Consider the following 24,947-nt stretch of genomic DNA (forward strand, 5'->3'; position numbering starts at 1 on the left):
TTTTTTTCCTAATTGTTAAATCATATTTATTCAAAATTCAAGATTTAAGAGAAATCCTTCCAAAACAACATGGATTATTTTGCAGCATTCTGTAGAAATGCATTTGATGCAAGTTAATTCGTGTCCTGAAAAATAAATTACTTTTAACCTCCATTTAAGCTGAGGCAGTCATGCAATGGCTAGCCATTGCGCTTCCAAGATGATGGTGGACTTTTATCCTCCCTTTTAGCTAGCTGCCCTGCCTTCTTCAATACCTCGTACTCTCCAAACTCTGTGCGCCTCGGGACTTCAGAAAAGGCAGGTTTTGCTACTTAGCACCAAGTGGTTAGAATCCCTTGAAATCGATGATTCGGTGAGCAGCTAAGGAACTCCGAGACAGGAATCGTCTGTAAGGGCTTTGCGTGCGCGTGCCCGAGAAGGTGCCGTACAGTGCGCGCCAGCGGTGGCGACGTAGCGCTGCGTCGCCATAGCGACTATCCTTGGCAACCGCGAAGCTCTGCAGGCCCTCCCTCAGGCTCTCGGTTTGAGCAGAGCTCTGCTCCTCATTTCCCTTGCAACTGGTTTTCTTCTTCCTTCTCTTTCCTGTTTTCCCTTCCTCCACTCCTAAAATCATGGAGGGCGGAACTGGGGATGTTCGGAAGCTTTTCATCTTCGCTACTACCCAGAATTACTTTGGACTGGTGTCGGAACCCTGCAACCAGCCACTGCTCTACTGCAGTCCTGAAATCAACAACTTCTTGGATGACGGGAACCAGATGCTCCTTAGGGTGCAACGATCCGACGCCGGAATATCGTTTTCTAACACGGTATGGTTCTCTGCACCCCTGCCCTGAGCTCCCTTTCTGCTCCCAGTCTCACCCAGAGGGATGCCGGGTCCCTCTTCAACCTTCCCTGTTCTATCCTCACCTGACCGAAGGAGACTGTCCACACACTTGAACAGAACAATTATATTCTTTTCTAATTTTTTACCCCTAAGGACTGCAGATTGGTTATAACCAAAAGAAACAAACAAGCAAAGAAGCAGAAATAAAAAAAATACATTATTTAGTTATTAAAACATTTTTTCTCTCTTCTGAGGTTCTTTGAGGCCAATTCTAGTGTATCTTTTGGGGGTTAAATTTACTCGCGGGAAAGATTATTTAGGAATTCAGAACTTTTACGTAATGGTGCCACAAGGTTTAAAATCTCTTTTGATGTACAATATTTGATGCATTTTTTTCAACTTGACTTTTACTGTGTCTGAAGAAGAAAGCGCAACAAATGAAACCGGAGGCTGGGAGTGGCTCATTTAGAGGCTACTTAGAGAAGATTGCGGAGGGCCGCCCTGGAAGCCGTCCCCCTTCGGTGAGCGCTTACATCCACGCACACTCTTTCACCCCGGTCCTGCTGCTGAGGCGGACGGTGGCATGTGCTGCGCAAACCCCCCAGCCTCTGGGGCTGGAAACCCAAGGCGAGCGAAAGGAATTTATGAATTTGTAAACTTCAGTTTCCTTTTCTTGTCCTTCCAACAGCCTTTTTGTGATGATTGGGTTTCTGGAAGAGTTGCAGCCACGACCTCTGCAGCTGTTATCAGTGGGCAGCCCCCTGGCCTCTCTGGTCGGTTTCGCGTGCGGCTGTCTAGATGGCATTGTAAAGATGGCATTGTAAACGGTTGGGAGCCTGCGGGCCACAAAGATTTGCAGCTGCGGAGATGAACTCAGGAGATGCATTCTAGGATCCGGTGTAATCAGGGGATCATTTAGGTACAGAAAAACCTTGGAGTTTTGTGCGTGCCTCAGGATGGACCAACTGACCCCACTCTCTTCCCAGCCCTAATCTGAAACATCCTGCGAAGTCAGGAGCCAATGGGCTGGCCATATCCAGAATTTATCTAATAGGAATGAAAGTTAATGTGTGTCCTGCTGCCTATAAGGAAACTTACCGATTTGGTTGGGGGGTGTCTAGGCCAAGGAAAGGGAAGGGGTCATAGGTGAGACAGACTGAGGGAATCGAAATACCACTGCCCACAAGGAATTAAATCAGTTTCCAACTATTTTCTGTAAATATTTCAGTAAGTACTTCCTCTCAGACCTCCTCCCCTTTTGCTCTTTTCTCTGGTGAGTCCCCTCCCAGGTCTCAGCGGACAGACTGGGTTGGTTTTCCGGAGCCCGCCACACAGGGCCAGAGGTTGCGACTCGCTAGGAGGCGGCCTAAAACTGCTGGAGGGAAGAGGTGGTGCATCTCAGAATCACCGGGTCCGGAGCACTACGCTGAAGTGCAAGGTCCTTGCGTTCCAAGTAATGCCACGCACTAGGGGTCGATTACCGCCCCCTCAACCCCCAGTCTTTCCGATCTTCACTGATTTTCCTCACCAGGGAAACTTGGTGTATACAGGCCGCATCCTAGCCTCCTCCACCCACTCTGCTGCTGATTTCCCAGGAAGTTCAATCTTGGAAGGTTTATCTAAGTCCAGGCCGCTGCCACTCCCAGTTCCTCCCCAGCACTTTATTTCAGATTTTTTCCACATCCTGTCATTTAATAACTTGGCCCGCCAGTTAGGACTTTTTTATTTATCAATATGTGATGTATTGATTTATTTAAATAAGAAGATTTATTTATTGCACTGCTGCCTTCCCTGGCAGGATTGCTCAAGGAATGCTTGCATTTGTAATCAGGATATATATGTTGATAAGCTAACAAGTACATATGTATTTACACACCTAAGAGTAATACACAGAGAAAATTGCCTCACACGTTGAAGGGGCTCAGAGATGAATGAAAGATAGCAAATCACTGACATATTTTTGAACCTCTACCTCTGGTGTTCACCCATATCTCTGGGTCTAACAGTATTTGATACACAGCAAGCATTGAGTACATCTTTGTGGGATGATTGGATCATTCACCCCATTTACTATGAATCTTTAGTCTTGGATTTAATTCAGTTCTAGTCAGTACATTTTTATTTCGATCTCAATATTTGAAAGTACTTTGGTAGGCCTGGTGGGCTTGTGAAGATATGCAAAGGATGGATAGTCATAGCTAACATTTATTTTCTCTTTACACTTGTCGGCCATGGTTCCTAAGCATTTTATGTGTATTTTCACATTTAGCATTCACAACAATATTAAGGTAGAAACTATTTTTATTTCCATTTTATGGCTGAGGAAAGTAAGGCATAAAGGTTACATCCTATGTGTTAACTATTCCACTTCTCTAATAGATAGTATTTAAGTCAGAATAGGACCCCCTGCGTCTGCCTTCCAGAGCATCTCTCCAATGGCCTAGAATGACATACTTAACAAATTATAAAATTGGCACATACTGTTAGAAACACCATTGAAAGTTTAGAGTATAATAGGAAAACAAGATAAGGAGAGATCTGAATTTGTGAACATGTGTCTTGGGTTGGATATTGAAAATTGAAACTATAACTTTGAAAAGTTAATGCCATTCCTAATAGAGCCCAACAATGCATTTTACTTTTAGTTATATACCACAGTGAAATGTTTTATTATGTCTTAAGTTGTACTTTAGATGTCTGAGAATCAGCATGTTTTAAAAATAATTTATAGTAAGTTAACAAATACTTACTGAGTCCCTTCTATAGGTCCGGCACTGTTCTAGGTGCTGGCAATAAAGCCGTGAGCATGTCAGAGTTTGTCTTCAAGGGGTAACGTTTGAGTGGACAAAGACAGGCTAAACACATATGCACAGATATATAATGTAGCATAATTTTGAGTATTGAAAAGTGCTCTTAAAATAAAATAAAGTAGTGATGGGGGTGGCAGAGAGAACTGTATTAAAATAGACTAGGAAGGAATACCTCTTCAGATTAGTGACCTTTGAAGTGAGATTGAATGATGAGTTGTAGGCATACATAAGATTGAAGGGAAGAGTGTTCTAAGCAAAAGAGATTGTAAATACCAAGGCCCTGAGCTTGGTTTCACCTTGGTTTCAGGAAACCAAGGGGCAGAAAAAATATTACAGAGTGATTGCTGAAGTTGAATGATTAACTGGAGAGTATGGACGATTATGTCACAGGCTGATCATTGAGGACCTTGTACACCTTGCAGGTGAACTAGGAAGTCACTGGTAATTTTAAGCAAGTCATTGGTAACACTGAGCAAGAGAAAGATCTGATCTGGTGTATGTTTCAGGATAGAGGTTGACAAACCTTTCCGTAGTAGGCCAGACAATAAGTATTTTAGGCTTTGCAGACCATAAGGTCTCTGACAAATTCAGCTCTGCCGTTGTAGTGTGAAAGCTGCCATAGAAAATATGTAAATGAATGAGTATGGCCTCATTCTAATAAAGCTTTATTTTTGGACACTGATATTTGAATTTCATATAATGATCGTGTGCCATGAAATATTATTTTTTTGATTTTTTTTAAAAAATGTAGAAACCATTTTTAGCCTGTGGGTGGTACACAAACAGGCAGCCAGTTATAGTGTGTTAATCTGTGATCTATCCCAGTAGCGGACTGGTGTTTTGTGTCCTCAAAAAGAACAACTTTGCACCTTGAATGAATAGTTACCAAATAATGTACTATAAATTAAGAGGAAGTAGTAGTTGCCAACGATAGAGAAACTGGGAGGAGAGGCAGCTGGGAGTGTTGACTCTCAGTTTTCCTTTTCTCAGGGAATGATGAGCAGCTGTAGCCAACTGAACCTTTGCTTTAACTCTGGCTTTGGCGAGGACGAAACTTACTGAGCTGACTGGCACCCCAGGGAGACTTGGCCAGTGACTATAGTTGCTCTTTTCAAAGTGTGATCATGAAATGTGAATTTTTTTCACATAGTAGAGAAGAGAAAGTTCAAGGATATGTACTACTTCATTACTAAAGAGAGAAATTTTCAAATCTACAGATCTGTATTTTGTTATCCCATTTGTTTGTAATTAGAATAAAATGATCATGCTAGTAACAGAATTCTAACGTGTGAAAACGAGAGTTGGAGTACTGCAGCTACACCAATGAATGCCAGGTCTTCCTAGCGCTAAAAAAAAAAAAAATAGAATGATTGGGATAAAAGAAAAGTAGTATGAAAACTTACTCATCTATAAGATGTTTTTCATACAGAGCAGTGAACTTCTTTGAAAGCTTTTTAATGCATGGACTTCTCTTTTCTGGGAAAAGAAATAACAACTGGAAATGTGTATGTAATGTGAAAACTTTTTTTGGGCTCTATACTTTTCGGCTAATGGATTTATTACTATTAACTGACCTATTTTAAACATGTTTGCTTTAGTAAACTCCCATTTAGTTCATTCAGTTCCAATTTTAAATAATCTAGTCATATGGTAACTTAATAAAAAAGTTTGATGATCAAATACATGTAAGAACAATTTTTTGGGTCAAGTAAAGATTACTTTAAGAGAATTAAGTTCTTTTTGGTAATTTTGAGTTTATGTACAAGTTAAAAAGAACCTCTTAAAATGCTAGTTTCAGGTAAGAGGGTAATTAAAATCCTTGTTACAGACTTTCTGGACAAGTGGAGAAGTGTGCTTCTCATCAGTGTGTACCTGGGACACCAGCTTTGACCTAAATCTGGCTCAAATAGTTAGCAGTGGATGTCATCAATATTTATACAGTGATTTCTGTTTATAAATCACTTATCAGAATAGTTTTATGATACAATCACCTGTAAGTGGAGAAACCTTTTAAAACCCAGATATTCTTTTCTTTTTAAAATATTTTATTTATTTATTTTTAGAGGAGAAAGGAGGGGAAAAGAGAAGTAGGAAACATCAATGTGTAGTTTCCTCTCACTCACCCCTTACTGGGGACCTGGCCCACAACCCAGGCATGTGCCCTGACTGGGAATTGAAACCACAACCCTTTGGTTTGCAGACAGGCAGTCAATCCACTGAGCCACACCAGCCTGGGCTTAAAACCTAGATATTCTTAAGGAGCAGAGATAGATTGGTTGTAATATGTTATATAATTATTTTAAAAATAACTATTATTCCAAGGGATAACATTACTGTGATACATTTTAGGGAACATTTCTTTCAAATAACTAGCTTTTCTGAAGATAACATTAAAAGTCATTTACTTATCATTTTAGATTGATTTTGCTGACACAAAGGATAAAGTACTGGTGTTTTTCAAGCTGCGACCTGAAGTAATTACCGATCAGAATCTACATAACAACATTCTTGTTTCATCTATGTTAGAATCACCTATAAATTCCCTTTATCAAGCAGTACGGCAAGTATTTGCACCCATGTTATTAAAGGTAAGTAGAATAGCTGTATAGTCATTAAAAAATTATATTATTTGGATAAATACTTTCAAAATACAAATGTAAGTATTACTTTATATGCTGTTAATATCAGCATTTTAGTTTTTCATTTAAAATACATATTCAAAAATTAAGCTTTGATGACAAATAGAAAAATTGGAGAAAGATATAAAGTAGAATCCACATAACTTCTTACATTGCCATGTGGACTTTTTTTCTCCCTTATGAGATCAAGTACTGTCAAGCTTTGAGTGAAGTAGGCATATTAGGGCTTAGTTGTTCCATAGTGTTATAGGAGGTCAATTTGATTGGCAAGCTTCTGATAATTATTTGCTTTTTTATTTTCTCTCTCTCTCTCTTTTTTTTTTTAGGATCAGGAATGGAGCAGAAACTTTGATCCCAAACTTCAGAACCTTTTGAGTGAACTAGAAGCTGGATTGGGTGTAGTGCTACGTAGATCAGACACTAATTTATCAAAATTAAAATTGAAGGAAGATGACACACGAGGTATATAACCATAGGTTAATCAAAGGAAATTAAAATGATTGTCTTATGAGCATATTAGTAAATGACTATATTTCTTCACAGATTTATTTCCACACTTAGATCTGCTCTGAGCCTGAGTTGCTTTTATAAATTTGAAGAACGTGAAAATGTAATCGTTAACAATGTGCAATTCATGGAAATAGAAAATATAGTTGGTTTCTGTTTTTTGCAATAGTTATGGCCTTTAAGGCACCATGAACAGTGAATTAGTGAACACTGAACCATGGCTCGTAGGTGGAATTACAGGATTAGTTTCCTGTGAGCCTCTGGTCCTAACATTTCTGTCAACTGCTAAATATGTAATTTTGTTATATGGGTGTTTCTATTTAAAACCATTTTATTTCATATGTATTATTCATTCATTAACATTGATCCAGTGGCCAACAGCATAACTCATGCCCAAATCAGGCTTACCAAACACAAGTGTTTTCTCTGTGAGGCACAGAGGACAGTGTGCTTCTGCTTAGGGACACCAGAGAGCACTTCAGCTCTGTGCTTGGGGACCACACTAACCAGGGAAATCACCAACAAAGAGCACAAAAATGTGAAAATGTGGCACGAAATAGATTATAAAAGACTGCATAAAGGATTTTGTTTACTAGGAGGTAGGAAATGGGAAGGCAGTGGGTCTTTTTTCAGCCTTGTCTGGGAAACTATCTGTCGGGGCAACTCAAATTTTTTGCTGCTCTGCGCATATCTGCCAGTGGTCACTACAGCACAATGAGTAATGATTTTAAGTCACATGCAAATATTAGCAAGCAGGTAAATTAAATGTTAGCGAGTAGGTGAATTTTTAAATCCAGAATCCTGGAATAATGAGGATTGACCTTAATTGTATACCTTGTAAAGATAATAGGCCACTGACTTTCATTTTAAAACCTATTTTACCTGAAGCTAATTAAATTTTTATTATAGCTATAGAAAAATTATTACTCATATGAATCATTAGTTGAAATGCAAGACATGCAAATAATTATTTTTAGAAATTGGCTATAGTGTTATTCATTGCTTTATTAGTAAATTAAATGCTTTTTGAATTCCACAGTCTCAGAAAGAATAGTGAATTTGTTTCTAGCATGAGATTAGGAAAGTAGAGATTGTCCAGTTCATTGGAAAATTTAAGGCAAATTTAAAAGCAAAACTATTTTAATTTGCTTATATTTTGAAATTAAATTGCAAACATTTTTGATTAAATCATAATCACTTCAGGTTTGGGTAATATTCAATAGCATGAATGGTTTTGGAATCAGATTTAGGAAAGACTTGTGTTGGAGAAGTGAATTCATAGATGAAAGAAGCAGAGTGACAGTGTAGGTATTATCAACTTACAAAAGCATATTGGAATCATACTGAGCAATAAACTTGATGTGAAGTATACATCTGGTGGTGTTATTCTTTCCAGTGACTCCAAGTATGAACTTTCTGTTGATAGAAATTATAAAACGTTTTTTCTTTACATCCTTAAGAATACAGGAAGTAAGTGAAATCAGCAAATAAATCTGATTACTTTTTGGCTTTTCATTTTAATTGACATATTTTTTTTTCTTTCTCACTTTTTCAGGTATTCTTACACCAAATGATGAGTTCCAGTTTTGGATAGAACAGGCTCATCGTGGAAGTAAACAGATCAGTAAAGAAAGAGCCAGTTATTTTAAAGAATTATTTGAAACAATTGCAAGAGTATGTGATTCATACATTTACATATTAGGCTTTTGATAAAAGTACTTTAGGATTCTATTTTTAATAAATTTATCTCTGTTTTAAAATCATTACTTAATGGTTGTGAACACAATATGTCCTTCATATATAGCAAGATTTACTTAAGGTGTGTGTTTAACATAAGTATACTTAGTAAATTTTTAAAGAAGTTAACTTCTAATCTCTAGTAAATATTTTTCTCAAACATAATTTTCTTCACATTAGATAGGGAAAAACAATAACTTAATATACTAACCAGAGGCTTATCTATGTGCGGTTAATATGTGTTCTTTTGAAAGAATGCTCACTTTATTCAAATTAGCATTTTGAAGTAGCCTGTAATTTAAAAAGTCTTTGTTTTATACTTACTTGATAATTATTCCTTGATGTATAAACCATTTTAATTATGGTTATTAAAAATCTGTTCTTTTCAAAATAAATATAGTCATTTTCTGCTTGTTTCCAATATTATTTTAATACTGTTTTAATGAAGTGTTTGAAATGGTTTTAAACTTTTGTTGTAGCATTGATGAAATGTAGAATAATAAATCTTGTACTATGATTATATTATTGGTAATGTTATACAATACAGCAAATGAATGAATAAAGATATACCAACTACAATGGGTAGTATAAACATGGACAACTGTAATCGAAAAACAATAAAGTAATTTAAAAAAATGGCATTAAGATTACCTCCACTTGGGTAAATTAAAGAAACGAATCCAGATTTAAAGAAAATTAGGCCAAGTATAAAAATAAATGAATAGATTTTTTTGCAATTCTTATTGATTTTCTGGCTTTCACAAAATATATATTTGTGAAAAAACATATAGGGTGTTTACATAAGGAAGTAATATATCATCTGGTTAAAAAAGGAGAAAATAACATGGCAAATATTAGAGTTTAGCAGTTGAAAGAGTCTGAGAACATTTTGATTATATAGCCCAAGGTAAATGTATAATTATCTTAAAAAATGAATGAATTTTGGTTTTAGGAGTTTTATAACTTGGACAGTCTGTCTTTATTGGAAGTCGTTGACTTGGTGGAGACGACTCGCGATGTGGTCGATGATGTGTGGAGACAAACGGAGCATGACCCTTATCCTGAGTCACGCATGTTACATCTCTTAGATATCATAGGTACTAGTGAAGAAAAAATTTTGGAATCCTGTTTCATTTTGGTTTTTTTTCCTTTAAATAATCCTTAATATAATAATTGTTGCTTCCAGTAACTCTTAAAGCAGATCTTACAGAATTATTTAAATAGATATGTGTATATAGTTGGTTACTTTAAATCATGTATCAAATTCTTGGACCATTAATATAGCTGAATTTACATATATTTTTAATCCCTGTGCATGTATTAATTTTGAATTTATTTTGTAATGAACTGAAAAGTTCTTTGATATATTGGCTTATAAGTCAATATTAAAAGTGTAAATACTTTTGACTCAGAAAATTCCCTTCTCATTATTATCCTAAGGAAATATTAGACAAGCACATAAGGTATATGAATAAGGATATGGATTGCAGCATTGTTTGTAACAAATAGCAATTGAGAATTGGTTATATAATGTACATCCATACAGTAGGCTCCTAGCCTTTTAAAAATGTATACATATTTCTGCACTTTAAAGGTGTACATGATCTATTGTAAGATGCAAAAATACTTGTGTGTTTTGAAAAATATTTGTTATTAACAGTGCTAGTCTAAGGGTGTGCATGTGGTATTTCACAGAACCTTAGTTTGATAATTTGTACATTAATTTTGTCATAAGCATGTATTCTATAGTTTTTGTAATAGGACATTTGCATTAAAAAGTTTGGTTTGCTTTATGTTTTATTAGGTGGTTCCTTTGGAAGATTTGTCCAGAAAAAATTGGGAACTTTGAACCTATGGGAAGATACTTATTACCTTGTGAAAGAAAATCTGAAAGCCGGTATTTCAATTTGTGAACAGTGGGTGATTGCCTGCAATCATCTAACAGGTCAGGTGTGGCAGCGCTATGTTCCTCATCCATGGAAAAATGAAAAATATTTCCCTCAAACAATTGAAAAATTGGGCAAACGCCTTGAAGAGGTAATATTTGATTATTTGGCTCTTTGCCTTCAAGTGTGGAGTATGTCCTCATTTGTTAATGAATGTATTTTTTAATTTAAAAGCACGACACATCTGGTAGGAACTGTTCATAATTTTGGGAGAGAATAACAGTGAGAACCCATGTGAAGAGGTGTGTGGCTGTCATCTGGTGCGGCCAGGTACAAAATGGGCATTCACTGAACGCTGGTTCCCACCTCCTATCTTTTTCTTTGGGGAGTGACTGTTCAGCTTGTTAGTTATGAACTTCCCTTGTGTTCTTTGTTCTAAAAAAGGTAATCCACTTGTCCATATATGGAAGCTTTTAAACATCCTCTTAGCAACTGAAATTGTTTTTAAGTAGGACAGCTTTTTAGGGGGTATTTAATGGAAATATTTGAACTAGCTGCTTAATTTTCATAAGTTAATGAGTTTCTATATAGCACTTATATATTTAGCTTGAAGGGACAGGGAAAATAAGAACATGCAAAGATTGCAAAGCTGACTTTTTCCTTTTCTGCTTACTGGAAGCAGTTATTTGGGGATTTTTTTAAACCTTTTTATCATGAAAAATTTTAAACATACTTTAAAGTAGTGTAATCAATGCCAATGTATCTATTACTTATTTTCAACACTTTTTGACATTATTCAGTTCTTATTCCATCTTTTTTTTTACCTTTCCTTCCTTTTTTTTCCTTTTGGTAGTGTATTTTTAAAGCCAATTCAAGAAATCATATACATTCACCCTTAAAACATAACCATATTTGTTTGTTGATTTGTTTATGTTGGCCACTCTGACCGGTGTGAGATGGTACCTCATTGTGGTTTAATTTGCATCTTTCTGATGGCTAATGATGCTGAGCATCTTTTCATATGTCTCTGGGCCCTCTGTATGTCTAATGTTGGAGAGGATGCGGAGAAAAGGGAACCCTAGTACGTTGTTGATGGGAATGCAGACTGGTACAGCCACTGTGGAAAACAATATGGAATTTCCTCAGAAAACTAAAAATGGAACTGCCCTTTGACCCAGCAATTCCACTGCTGGGATTATATCCTAAGAGCCCTGAAACACCCATCCAAAAGAACCTATGCACCCCAATGTTCATAGCAGCACAATTTACAATAGCCAAGTGCTGGAAGCAACCTAAGTGCCCATCAGCAAATGAGTGGATTCAAAAACTATGGTACATTTCCACAATGGAATTCTACGCAGCATAGAGAAAGAAGGACCTTATACCCTTTGCAACAGCATGGATGGAACTGGAGAGCATTATGCTAAGTGAAATAAGCCAGGTGGTGAGGGATAAATACCATATGATCTCACCTTTAACTGGAACATAACAAAAGAAAAAAGCAAACAAAATATAACCAGAGACATTGAAATTAAGAACAATGTAACAAAAGCCAGAGGGGAGTGGGGAGGGGATAGTGGGGAGGGGGGTCTACAGGAGCTACTATAAAGGACTCAAGGTCAAAATCAAGGGGGAGGGTAGAGGTGGGGGAGGGAGGTGGGATTGGCTGGGGTGGGGTGGAGGGATGGGGAGAAAATGCAGACAATTGTAACAATAGCAATACAAATTTAATAAAACATAACCATAATATCACTATAACATCCAACAAAATTATAATAATTTCTTAATATTATTTTATGTCTAACCAATGTTCATTTTTTTTCTGATTGTCTTAGCTGCTTCATAGGTTCTTTTCCACTTTTATTTTGATATATGGGTTTAGGTATGTTTAGCCTGATCCAATTATTATTATGTTCTCCATCAATTTTTTCTTAATGATTTTAGCAGCCATTAATGACCATGAGGAGATGTAAAATGGGGATTTTCTAATTCTATTGTTCTTTCTATATTTGTTACTGATGATGGAAGAACTTTTCCTCATCAATTTATTATTTACCTTGAAATAAAGACTGTATAGGAATAGCAGTGTAGACAATTACTTCTTTTATTTATCACTTTTTAGAACAATGAATTAATGTTAGTATTATAGTAAGTTCCATAGGCAATCAATGAAATGTTTTTCAGTAGTATTATTATGAATCCATGAGTTACATTTTATGTATTTCCATCCATTATAGTTATTATTATTTTATTTAAATTGTTTCAAGTTTGGGCAGTGAGTGCCTCCTGTAATTTGGCTCTTACGTCATTTTGAAGTGAATCCAGTATTTCTTTGATAATTTCCTTACTTTCAAGTCCCCCAGAATGTACCAGCCCATCTTTTGCATTTTCTGTCTCATACCTGGAATTAGTCATTTCTCCAAAGAACCTGTTTTTTTCTTTTTAGTGGAAAATGGTATTTAGCAACAAAAATTTGGTTAGAAAAGTGTTAAATTTTAGTTATCAGTGCTTTTAGGCCTTTTTAGTACTTAGGATTTATGAACTGGTGTTTTGTTTTTAGCAATATAAAGAATAAATCATGAGTTTGTACTGATATTTTTGACTCAAATGGAAGATTATAGTTTTTTACTTAACCTTTTGATCACCTTTTGATTGTTGGTGGAAATTTTAAACACAAAATACAATAATTTGTTTTCTCACTGTTTGTAAATTGTATGTAATAGAGTTGTTAATGTTTCATTATCAGAATTGCAATTTAATGCATAATAGTGAATGTCAGAGATACTATATTAAGGAAGAGAGAAGCTAAAACTTAAATGAGCTTTAAGTGTACTTTAAAAATATTTAGATTTCATCCCTGGCAGAGTTGCTGAATTGCTTGTAGTGTTGTCCTGTGCACCAAAAGGTTGCAGGTTTGATCCCTGGTCAGGGCATATAACTGAGTTGTGGGTTTGATCCCTGGTCAGGGTGCATACGGGAGGCAACCAATTGATGTTTCTCTCTATCTCTCTTCCTCTCTAAAATCAGTAAAAACATACCCTTGGTTGAGGATTAAAACTATTTAGATTTTATATATTTTCACTAGATTTGAGCACACTGATTGATGTGTTGATGCAGTATGTATCTCTTTGAATATTGATGAGTAGTAATTCTCAAAATTACAGTTTCAGTTTTATTGATCATCAGAGAAGCTAGGTAAAGGAATTCTTGCCCATTGTATTTAGGTTTTACACTTATTTGTATAGATTTATTGATTTAAATAAATTTGTTTTTTAATATTTTATGTTTTAGGTCTTGGCTGTTAGAACAATTCATGAGAAGATTCTGTATTTTTTACCTGCTAGTGAAGAGAAAATCCTGGCTCGAGTATTTGAACCTTTCACTGGCCTGAATCCGGTGCAATACAATCCATATACTGAGGTTGAATATATATGTTTCTAAATATAATTTTCTGTTTGTGTTGTTTTAGCTAAAGGAAGATTTTAAAAATAGTAAAGTCTAACAATGTTAATAATTTCTTTAGCCTTTATGGAAAGCTGCAGTGTCACAATATGAAAAAATTATTGCTCCTGCGGAACGAAAAATAGCAGGAAAATTGAAAAATTATATTTCAGAAATTCAAGATAGTCCCCAGCAGGTAAAATCCTGAAGTGTTTTACTTTTAATATTTTTAAGCTACTTTAGGAGATATATAAGTATTTGCTAAGTCAATCCACTTGGGATAAATATATACTGATTTTATTTTATATTAGCTTCTTCAAGTATTTCTGAAATATAAAGAGTTGGTGAAACGTCCAATTATAAGCAAAGAATTGATGTTAGAAAGAGAAACTTTACTGGCAAGACTGGTGGACTCAATTAAAGGTAAAAATGTTTATCAGAAATTATAGTATTTGCTTGAGAAAATATTTTTGTAGGTTACTTTTTTCTTTTTTGTATACCTTTTAGGATTAAGAATACATTTATGGCCTGTATTTGCTGAAGGTTAATTTATTATTTCTGTTACAAATGACACATTTTTGAAAAATTACCCTATATTTTTTTCTCTGTTTCATTCTATATGGCAAGGTCCTGAGAGTAAGAGAACGACTCTTACTATTTTTCTGTTTACAACATTTGACATAGTTCTTGGAACACGGAGGGCATTTAGGAAATCTTTGATGAATGTGTTATCATTTATTTGAATTAAATTTTATAGATTTTCGATTAGACTTTGAGAATCGATGTCGAGGAATCCCTGGTGATGCGTCTGGACCACTTTCTGGCAAAAACCTTTCAGAAGTTGTCAATAATATAGTTTGGGTTCGCCAGTTGGAACTGAAGGTATTCATTTTAATAAAAGTTGAAGAATAGTAAGTGTACAATGTGCTAAATTAATGTAGAAGTCACTCTAGACTTGTAGTGAAAATATTGAAAAAAAATTTTATGTTTTCCTTGGTATATCCATCTAATTTTATGTGAAATGTAGAATTCTGACAAAGTGTGCAGAGTAGGTTATAATGGTTCTTCTCCTTCCTTGTATGGAGGTAATTATCAAATAATTTGTCATTCCAATTGCAGTTGTTCCAGGTGATTGTCTTAAAAAATATTGAAGAGAAAAGCATCTTTTATATTGCACCGATAGTTACAGAGTATTATAAAGGACAGCATGTTTAAGATTTCTACTTATTCAAGTTTGTATTTTGGGTACTTTATTTTCTGGAATCATCCGCTGCTTAATTTTGTCCGTCAGCTTTCCAGGGTGCCTACAGTGTTCTTTGTAAAGTTATGAAGGAAAGGAATTTCTTTCCTTTAAATTGCCCTTCAAATTGGCCTAACTATTGTTTGAGATATTAACCAGAGCATGTAGCAAAGAGCCCAAATTGCTGTTTAGCGTGTTTAGGCATATTGCGGAATTCTTGGAGGTATACCTGAATTTCCCTTATCTTACCTTTCAGATTATGCCTTGTGTGCATTACCCACTATGTTTTGCTATCCTGAAGTTGTATGACTTAGAAGCAAGCTAGGGTTGATTATTGTATTCACTGGAAAATATTCCATTGTACTGTTTATAGATAAGTGGGAAAATAATTTCTGAATCACATATCAGAGAAGTGGCTTATTTTATGCTAATTTTGTTAGATTTTAAGTAATAAATATTTTTGTAATTTGGCTTTTTAAGGTGGATGATACCATCAAGATAGCAGAGGCCCTTTTGCCTGACTTGTCAGGATTTCGCTCTTTCCATCGAAGTGCTGAAGATCTCTTAGACCAGTTTAAGTTGTATGAACAAGAACAATTTGATGATTGGTCCAGGGATATTCAGTCTGGTTTATCTGATTCTAGATCTGGTTTATGGTAAGTTTAAACATACTAAATAGGGAAATCTATACAAGAATCTTCTGTGTGTTATTAATCCACATGGCAAGATGGAATTAATTATCTCTGTTCTCTTTCTTTCTTCAAACTTACTGCTGCCCCTTTAATTATTTTGTTAGTTTTTGTTTATCAGCTTTTAAGTCTTTAAGGTTGGCAGTTTGATGATATAGTTGGTTGACTGCCTTCCCCTTGTTTCTCAGGTCTGTTCCTCGGAATGGCAGGTTCCCATTTTAGAATTAGGCTTTACCTCCTCTGTGATTTTTTTGTTATTGGTATTAATATATGGTTTTCTGACTTTTTACATTAATATTGTATATGCACATGCATATACACACATACACACATTGTAAATTGTAACATTTCATTAATTTTAAGCTCTTTAGGATGGAGAGTATTTCCTTATGGTGCCTAAGTTCCTAAGGGTTTGGTAAATATTGAGCTACATACATTGAATGTAATTTAATTGGTCAACCTAATTATTCTAATAGGTATTTAAAATGGATGGTCTAGAAAAACCATTGTTTTTTTGTTCTGGTATACTTTCCCAGCATATTATTATCTGTGTTTTTAAAGACTTGTCATATTTTAGTTTTTAGAAACTTATTACTTTTTAAAAGTAACTTTTCTATAATATGAAATTCTGTTTATTTTCCCTATATTGATCCAGAGGCCAAAAGTGGTAGCTTCTTAAACTGAATTATATTGTTTTCCCTTTATCTCGCATTTTGGTTGCGCGGGAAGAATATAAGAACCAGAGAGTGTAGAGCGTAATGAGTATACCATCATGCCATTTAACTCTCTCCCTTTCTATCCTGAATGTAAAATAGGAGACATGCTGCAGGCCAAAATTTAAAAAAAAAATAAGAATTTTTTAGTCAACTAATTTTGGAAGATAGACACACTGTCGTCACTCTAGCTCTGGTGGAGATCCACTGTGCACCATGGGACTGAGCTGCTGTAAAGAGCCTGCTGAACTTTGTTCAGCCCGGTGTGTGTTTCCCAGTTGACAAAGCAATACCCTGTCTCTCACTTCCTTTTTTCCTTTTCTTCTCTTTCTTTTTTTGTAAAACATTATTATCCTATAGAGTCGGTGTGTTCTGGAACATATTTTAGGTTCTGATGGTATGTAGAAGCTAGTTTTGAAGATAAGGTTCAAATAAAAGCAAAAAGGATCACTGTAATAATTTTCTGACAGGCTTTTTATGTTCATAAGAGGAAAATTTCAGCTAAATCATTATTTTAATCCATTTTAAAGTATGTGTTGTTTTATGTGTTATTAAATAAGCTGAATATATTTGTTCTTTGACTTTCAGTAGCCTGCTTTCTAAGACCTGTGAATTCTCTTAATTGTGGAAGTGATTTAAAAGAAAGAACATTATATAAACCTGATCCTGAAAGAAAAGATCATGAAAACATAGTACTTTGTGCTTAATTACCTCAGCTTAATTTTTACAATCCATGCAGACTTGAGTGCCCCAATGTAAAATTTGAAATTGTAGCCTTTACAAGACACATAAAAAAAGGACAGGCCTTAGATAATGAAACAAAGATCAGAGAAATTAAACTTTTGACTATCTCTATTCCTATCATTTTGACGTTCTTGTTATTGTCATTTTAATAAAACTATCAAAGAAGCAATTAGGAGGAGTAAAAATAATACCTTTTAGAAAATGAGTCAAAACCTTTTGTCTTTATGGTGGATATGATGTCTTTTTTGAGTTTCAGCTGATGGTTGAGAGATTGATTTTTCTGGCTTCACAACTGCTTGGTTGAAATATTGTTATATTTTAGATATTGCAGGTGTATTGTCGAGATCTGAATTGTGATATACTATATGAAAAAGATCTAGTTGAAAACTATAATTAAAATTTTTTTGAATTAACTTTATATTTACAGAACAGTTGTAAAAACTATTATTTTTTCATCAGAAGAGTGAGAACATAAAACTTAAAGTTATTCAATTTGTTTTGTAGCATTGAGGCTAATAGTAGAATTATGGAATTGGACCCTAATGATGGATCATTCAAAGTGCATTATTCAGATCGGTTGGTGATTCTTCTGAGAGAAGTTCGTCAGCTTTCTGCACTTGGCTTTGTTATTCCTGCAAAAATACAGCAAGTTGCAAACATTGCACAGAAATTCTGCAAGCAAGCAATTATTCTTAAACAAGTATGAAATTATATATTTGAAAACATGGCTATTCTGAGTTCATTGCATGGGATATTTTAAGGGCTTTGTTTTCTACTTCTGGTGTTTTAGGCTAATAGAATGATAATATTAACTCTTAAGAAATTGATTTGCTAAATGATCACATTACAAAATTTGCTTTGTAAACTATATAGGCATTTAATGATTTAAAGTATTATTATTGCTTTTCATTTTAAAAGCTTTTAGAAAAATAGAACATTCTCTGTTTTTCAGCTTTCTTTTATGTTACTTGCATGGGTGTTAAAGGACCTTCTAATTAGAGGGAGTCCCCTGCCTGCTATCGAGGGGCATATTCTTAGAGAATTACCAGGTTGATGGACTGGTCTCTGTTCTTGGTCATTTCCTTAGTCTACCTGTTCAGTACATTGCCATCATATCATTTACCTGTTTAAAACCAACTATTATCACCTCATTGTATCTCCTTGATACAGTGTACAAGGCATTTCTTAATTTTGCACTGACTGTCCTTACTGGTTGTGACCTTAACTGCCTATACTCTTTCCCCGATATTGCACCCTGTGGCTATTTGAATGTGTCTCCAAACACTGATATCTGTTCCTTCTGATTAGAAAATACACAGTCTTAGTTTAATTCCTAACTCAAAATTCACTTTCTTTGTTGTGACTTCTTTTAGTTGTTTGTTGCTTATTCTGTGTGTAATATGCAAATCACTGTCTTTTTTAAAAATTTTTTTTCTCTCACTTGATTATTAGAACTTAGAGGGCAGGAACAGTGTCTTGTTTTAGGATAATAGAATGACACTATGATCTCTCTTACTCTTTCATTCAACAGTCATTGAGCACTTGTACTACCAGGCACAGTGTAGTGAGAATATAAAAATGAATATCTTGCTATCATATTCTGGTGCAGGGTTTCTGAACTTTTGACATTTTGCACCAATTCTTTTTTGTGGAGATGTCTTGTGCATTGTAGGATGTTTTTAGCAGCATCTCTGGCCGGTAGCATGTGCCTAGTTCTGACAATCAAAACTATCTCTAAACATTGCCAAGTGTCACCTTGGGTGCAAATTAGCCATGGTCGAGAACCACTGGTCTAGTGGAAGAGAGCAAACTAAACATTGAGTTCTCATTAAGTATGAAACCTTCCGGTAGATGCCTTATTTATGTTAAATTCATCACTGGTCTCATTTGGGATCATATTTGTAACATAGTTTTCCTAGTGCCACACAGCTAGCAAGTTATGAAGCTGAGATTTGATACCAAGTGTCTCTGACTCCAAAGCCCATATTTATTCCATTACAGTTCATAGAGAGATGGCAGATATGTGACTATATAGACACAATATTTAATATATTATGAGTACTGTATTATAGATGTTCAGAAAGTCCTGCGAGAGCATAGAGGTGGTAACTTTCAGTTATTTTCCTGGGTAGGAGTAGAGGGAGAATCAGATGAATATGTACGGAGGAATGGTGTTTGATGTGAGTCTGGAAGAGTAAACATATGTTTTATTAAGAGCACAGGGGTTTGCGGTAGGTGATCATTTCAGAGAGAGGGACTACATATTCAAAAGCAGAGAGTCTTGCTCACGTTTGTGTCCTAAGTATTTAGCTCAACACAATAGGAGCTTAGAAAATGGATGAATGATTATATAGTATTTGTATTTACCCCTAGAAGAACACCTGGGAAAAACTATTTATATGTACCTTCACTTAAGAGCAGATATTTAGCTAGAGTAGGGGTGTGAAGTAGGATGTTGGATAGATAGCAGTATTGCCAGATTGTTGTAATAGTATATGTTCTGTTGCTTCTAGTTTTCCAGATTTTGGACTTTATTCACAAATATTTTGGGAATTCACAGGAAGGTTTTGTGTAAGTAAAAGGTATATAATTTATGTTTAAGAAAGGACGGCTCTGGTTGCTTTGAAGGCTTTGCGTAGATAATAGGAGGCCCTGATCCACAACACAGGGACCAGTTAGGCAACTGCTGCACTGGTCTTGCCGAGAGATGAGGGAGCTTGGATTGGGATGGGATTCATGAGGGTGGGTGAAGTGGTTGGATTCAATATATATTTTGATACCGACTATATCTGCATAGTCAACAGACTTCACTAATACTGGATGTGAGAGAAGAGTAAGGACAATGCAAAGATTTTTTTTGGTCTGAGAAACTGATAAATCGTCTTATATTATCAAAAAGGAAGGGGGCAGGTGTGGAGAGTTGCAAGGATAAGAGTTCTGTTATTTTAGCACTTAACATACTTTACTGGCTTCTTGTATGTTCTCTATGAGACTGTACTTCTTGAGTTCAGGGACTAGGTTTTTATATTCTTTGTTTAATCGGTCCCCGGGACATGGCAAATTATAGGAACTCAAAACATATTTGTTGGTTGTGTATAATAATACATACATAAATACTATAATAGAGATGAAAAAACTATTTTTTGTTAAATCTTAGGATTTACAAGTTATTATTTCCATCCAGACAATTAAAAATAAAGAAAAATAAAGAATTAAGTGTGCTATTTGTTATTGATTTTTGCTAACTGGACTTTTACTTTGTAGGTGGCACATTTTTACAATTCTATTGATCAACAAATGATTCAAAGTCAGAGACCAATGATGTTACAGTCTGCCTTAGCATTTGAACAAATAATTAAGGTAAATGGACTTTTCATGTTATTATAATTGGTTTTTACATGTGAAGTGTTTTTTATTTCTTTTTTTTTAGTGTACACTTCAGCTCAATATCGCCATTGATGGAAGGCTTTATTTTGCTCCCCAAATGACTTCTTTCACCTTTAACAAGTGACATTTTTTTCCAACTATAGGTTTACACAGTTGTGCTTCACGTATTTTAGTGCTGATTTTGATCAATTGAAACAGTATGTGTAGTATACAATTTGTGTGCCATTATACTTACTTATTCACTGAAGAACGACATGATCCTTATACACAGGACTAGATCTTTTCCATCATCTTCTGATTTTATTTACTTACTTAAAAGGAGAACATGGTTATATTTCAGTACACAACCTCTGTGCAACCAAGAAATAAAACACCACAGTAAAATGATAACAAGAAACATGGTATTGAATTTGCAATACATGACAAATGGTTAACATCTTTAATCGTAAATGAGCTTTTATGAACCAGTAACAAATACAGTAATTTAAGGTTTATTGCTCTTTATCTGTGCCTATAGAAATATCGACACATAGGAAATTAGGAAAACCCACAACAGTTTTAAATGTACATGTTACTATGTGACTGCTAACTTTTTGAAATCCACATTTTTAGTCTTCATAAACATGAAACATTTGAAAAATCATATAGAAGAGGAATAAAACCTTTTATTCGTCTCTTATTTGAAAGTAGATAATTAGTTGTGTCATGTGATTTGTTAGGGGAACTCACAGGACCGACCAAGGTTAAGTTGTATTCACAACAGTAACTTATTTCAGTGAGAGGATGCAAAACAAATCTGTGAGAGGAAAGGTATAGGGGGGAAGACCTGGGGGAACCACGTGGATTTTTAAGAGTCCTCTCCCAGTGGAGTCACACAGGGGATGATCAGTTCTCCCAGCAACAGGTTGTAACACAGTGAGCTGTTGTCTTACTAGGGCAGGTGATTAGCAACTTAGTGCCCTGGTTTTATTGGGGGCTGGTCATACAAAAATCTTCAGCCTAGTATGTACCAAAATTCCAGGTTCCCAGAAGAAAATCAGTGTTCAGCATAAGCCATATTGTTTAGGTATAGTGAGCCATTCTTAAAAGTTAGTGTGGTGGGAACCCTCCCAAAGTCCTACTTCTCAGATGCCTGCTAAGGGCTGATCTTTTAAGCAGGTTAAGGGATAACAATCAGACTTGCTATGTTAACTCTTTTCTGCATGCTAGTTTCCAGGCCTAAAATTAACTAGAAGTTACATAAATCTACATGAAATCTATATATAAAGTTATATAAAACCTATAAAAGATAGATATTATAAAAAACATTTTTTCCCATTGCCAAAGCTCAATACAAGTTTATAATGGAAAAACTTAAAAAATACAGGTAAACAGAAAAAGAAATAAATCATCTTATAATCATACCACCAAGAGATGGCCATTTTTAACAGTGTTGTGTATATTCTTTTAAACTTTGTTTTCTATGTATACTTACAAGTATACTTTTTGAAAATGGGATCATGGATCATATTTGATTATTTTGACCTTTTCACCTAATATATAAATTATATTTGTAAGCCTTTAGAGCTTTTTCTTTTCTAATAAATGTATTCAAAATAATATCTTGATATTTCTTAAGAGAAAACTTATTTTGAGAAATTGGGTAGTGAGAACTAAATAATTATATGTAACATATGTTAAATGAGACTTAGTAGTGGATAAAAAACTGAGCTAGGAGGAGAGAGAACACTCAGGTTCGTTGTAATACTCTGGCCATTCACTATATTGTAGAAAATTGGAGGGACTCTATTTTCATGCCCTCAAGCAATCTAACGTTAAGTTGTGTATAATAATTATCAATAAATGCTTTTGAACTAATTCACAGAGTATTTTATTGAATTTATTATATAATTGTTTAGTTACATTTATTCATCAGCTCTTTACTGAGGGTCTACTGTATTCCAGAAATTTGCTCTGCCTTACTCTTACTTCAAGTGAAGTATAGAAAACTTGCTTTTATGTCTCTTTATCCTCTCTACTCTTACATATTTGTCTTAAATATTTCCTCTACATATGTAGAACACCAGATCAGATGGTATTATGAAATTTTTGTTTCAAATATAATTTGAGGAACTCATGAGAAGTAGGATAGTTCAGCCCTGTGGACGTTATCTTGGCAGGGGAGTTTAGAGGAACTAAACTAAACTTTTGCCAAGCAAGGAACAGAAGTTCAGCTCTTCACTTGGTCCCGCTGAAATTGGGGAGAGGGTGGTTTTTCCACTGGTGTTGGCTGGACTACGTTGGGCATTGCTAAGATTTTCTATGAGGCCATTGTTTTCCTAGTCCTTGGGCTAGAGGATGTAGGCATTTTCTGGAATTTTATTTTTCTGTCCCTGTGGGTAGTTCTAGGTTGCAGGCTGTCCTTTCCTGGAGATATGGGAGGCAATAAAGAAACCTAGGTGTCTTATTCCTCCACTTCCAAGGTTTGTTGACTGTCTTCTAATTTCTACCTTTCACTTTTCTTGTGCTTGTTTATTGTGTTATAGGGTTTATTACTTGTAAGAGGGAGAACCTGGGGCTACTCAGTGTTGGCCTGACTGCCTTCTCATAAATAAAATGGAAAAATTATTATATGTTCTTTTTATTGTAGGTTGTTGTTAGGAATAATTGGATTTGTGGTGTATTTGAATTTTACATGTTGAATTTTAGTGTTGAATTTTTTGGAAAAAAGTCATTTAAGTACTTAATGTCATTTTGTTGTGCCTTAGAATTCAAAAGCAGGAAGTGGGGAAAAGTCACAGATTACTTGGGATAATCCTAAAGAATTAGAAGGCTACATTAAAAAACTCCAGAATGCTGCAGAACGACTTGCCACTGAAAATAGAAAACTCAGAAAATGGCACACAACATTTTGTGAAAAGGTATACTTCATAAAATTTTTAATTGAATTTATTGGGGTGACTGGTCAACAAAATTATGCAGGTTTTAGGTACACAGTTCCACCACATGTCTTCTGTACACTGTATTGTGTGTCCACCACCCCCAACCAGTATCCTTCTATCCCCATTTATCCCCCAACACCTGCCTCCACCTCTCCCATCCCCCATTCCCCTGGCTGTCACCGTGCTGTTGTCTCTGTCCATAAGTTTTTTCTCTTTTTTCTCTTTTTTGCCAAAGCCCTCCAGTGCTACACCTAGCTCCAAGCACCCCCACCCCCATGACAGCTGTATTTCTATGAAACACACTATTGGTATCTAAGTAGGAATTGTGGTGAATCTATAGATTGCTTTAGTTAGTATGAACATTTTAATGTCAATTCTTTCTATCCATCGACATGATATATGCTTCCACTTATTTGTGTCTTTTTTGTTTTTTTTCTTCATTATGTTACAATTTTCTGGGTACTGGTATATTATATCCTTGGTTAAATTTATTCCTAGATTTTTTTGAAGCAGTTTTGAATGGGATTGTTTTCTTTGTTTCTTTATCTGATAGTTCAATATTGGCATATAAAAATGCAACTGATTTCTGGATATTTACTTGTATCTAGCTACTTTATTGAATTTATTGATCAGTTCTAGTAGTTTTTTTTGTGGAATCTTATGGTTCTCTATATACTAATGCAGTATCATGTCATTTGCAAATAATGACAGTTTTACTTACTCCTTTCCAATCTAGATGCCTTTTATTTCTTCTTGTCTGTTATGGTTGGGACTTTAGTACTGTGGGTGGGCTCTACCCGCAGACCCCCCCTTCCCCCGGTGGCCATGGATGAGAATAAGTCTACCAAGACATGATCTGCTTGGGGAGGAAAGGTGGCCAATATCTCAAAGGAGAAGGGCCAAGAGCCTTTTCCTCAATGGGCTTTTATTGGGTTCAATTTGCACAGGAATACAGGTAAAGCTCATCAGTTATTGTCAGGCAGTAAGGATCAAATAATAGATAACAAAGAACTCTGAAGGCTTATTCTGAGTCATGGTCAGTTAGCTAAAGGGCTATAAGACTTTGGGAAACAAACTCATTTCAGGCTTGGACCCTTATCATTTAATTTGAGGGTATTAGCAAAGCAGGTTTCACAGAGTTTTGTGTGTTCTTTCTTAGGCCTGATCACCCCGGGGAATCCACCCTTTCCAGCACAGGACTGCACTGCCCTCTGTCATTGTTTCAGGCTTAAGTCAGGCAGGGGAAGTAAGGCAGCCAAGAGATTAGGAGACTTCTTGGAGACAGAATGAGGACTCAGGCTATGTCAAAGCCAAGGGGCAAGGGTCCATCATCCCCTTTTTCTATAGCCCCCTGAGTCCTTCCCTGTGGGCCTCTTCGTGACCATGCCTGTCTTAGGTCGTCCCTCCCTT

The 24,947-nt window shown here is 35.3% G+C and overlaps 1 protein-coding gene across 3 annotated transcripts in view; it reads left to right on the top strand.

The window, feature by feature from the left end:
• Positions 1-484: 484 nt before the first annotated feature.
• Positions 485-24,947, top strand: part of DYNC2H1 (dynein cytoplasmic 2 heavy chain 1) — a 320,982-nt gene continuing 296,519 nt past the window's right edge. For all 3 annotated transcript variants that reach the window (XM_045204038.2, XM_053924343.1, XM_053924344.1), the window contains exons 1-14: positions 485-806; positions 6,051-6,221; positions 6,599-6,734; positions 8,335-8,453; positions 9,469-9,613; positions 10,321-10,553; positions 13,694-13,822; positions 13,926-14,039; positions 14,155-14,266; positions 14,601-14,725; positions 15,564-15,739; positions 17,734-17,929; positions 20,494-20,589; positions 23,364-23,516. In XM_045204038.2, coding sequence (XP_045059973.2) covers positions 612-806; positions 6,051-6,221; positions 6,599-6,734; positions 8,335-8,453; positions 9,469-9,613; positions 10,321-10,553; positions 13,694-13,822; positions 13,926-14,039; positions 14,155-14,266; positions 14,601-14,725; positions 15,564-15,739; positions 17,734-17,929; positions 20,494-20,589; positions 23,364-23,516 — 2,100 coding nt within the window. In that variant the 5' untranslated portion in view covers positions 485-611. The remainder of the gene's footprint in view (positions 807-6,050; positions 6,222-6,598; positions 6,735-8,334; positions 8,454-9,468; positions 9,614-10,320; positions 10,554-13,693; positions 13,823-13,925; positions 14,040-14,154; positions 14,267-14,600; positions 14,726-15,563; positions 15,740-17,733; positions 17,930-20,493; positions 20,590-23,363; positions 23,517-24,947) is intronic.

The sequence above is a fragment of the Desmodus rotundus genome, chromosome 5, assembly GCF_022682495.2.
Source record: "Desmodus rotundus isolate HL8 chromosome 5, HLdesRot8A.1, whole genome shotgun sequence".
Taxonomy (NCBI): domain Eukaryota; kingdom Metazoa; phylum Chordata; class Mammalia; order Chiroptera; family Phyllostomidae; genus Desmodus; species Desmodus rotundus.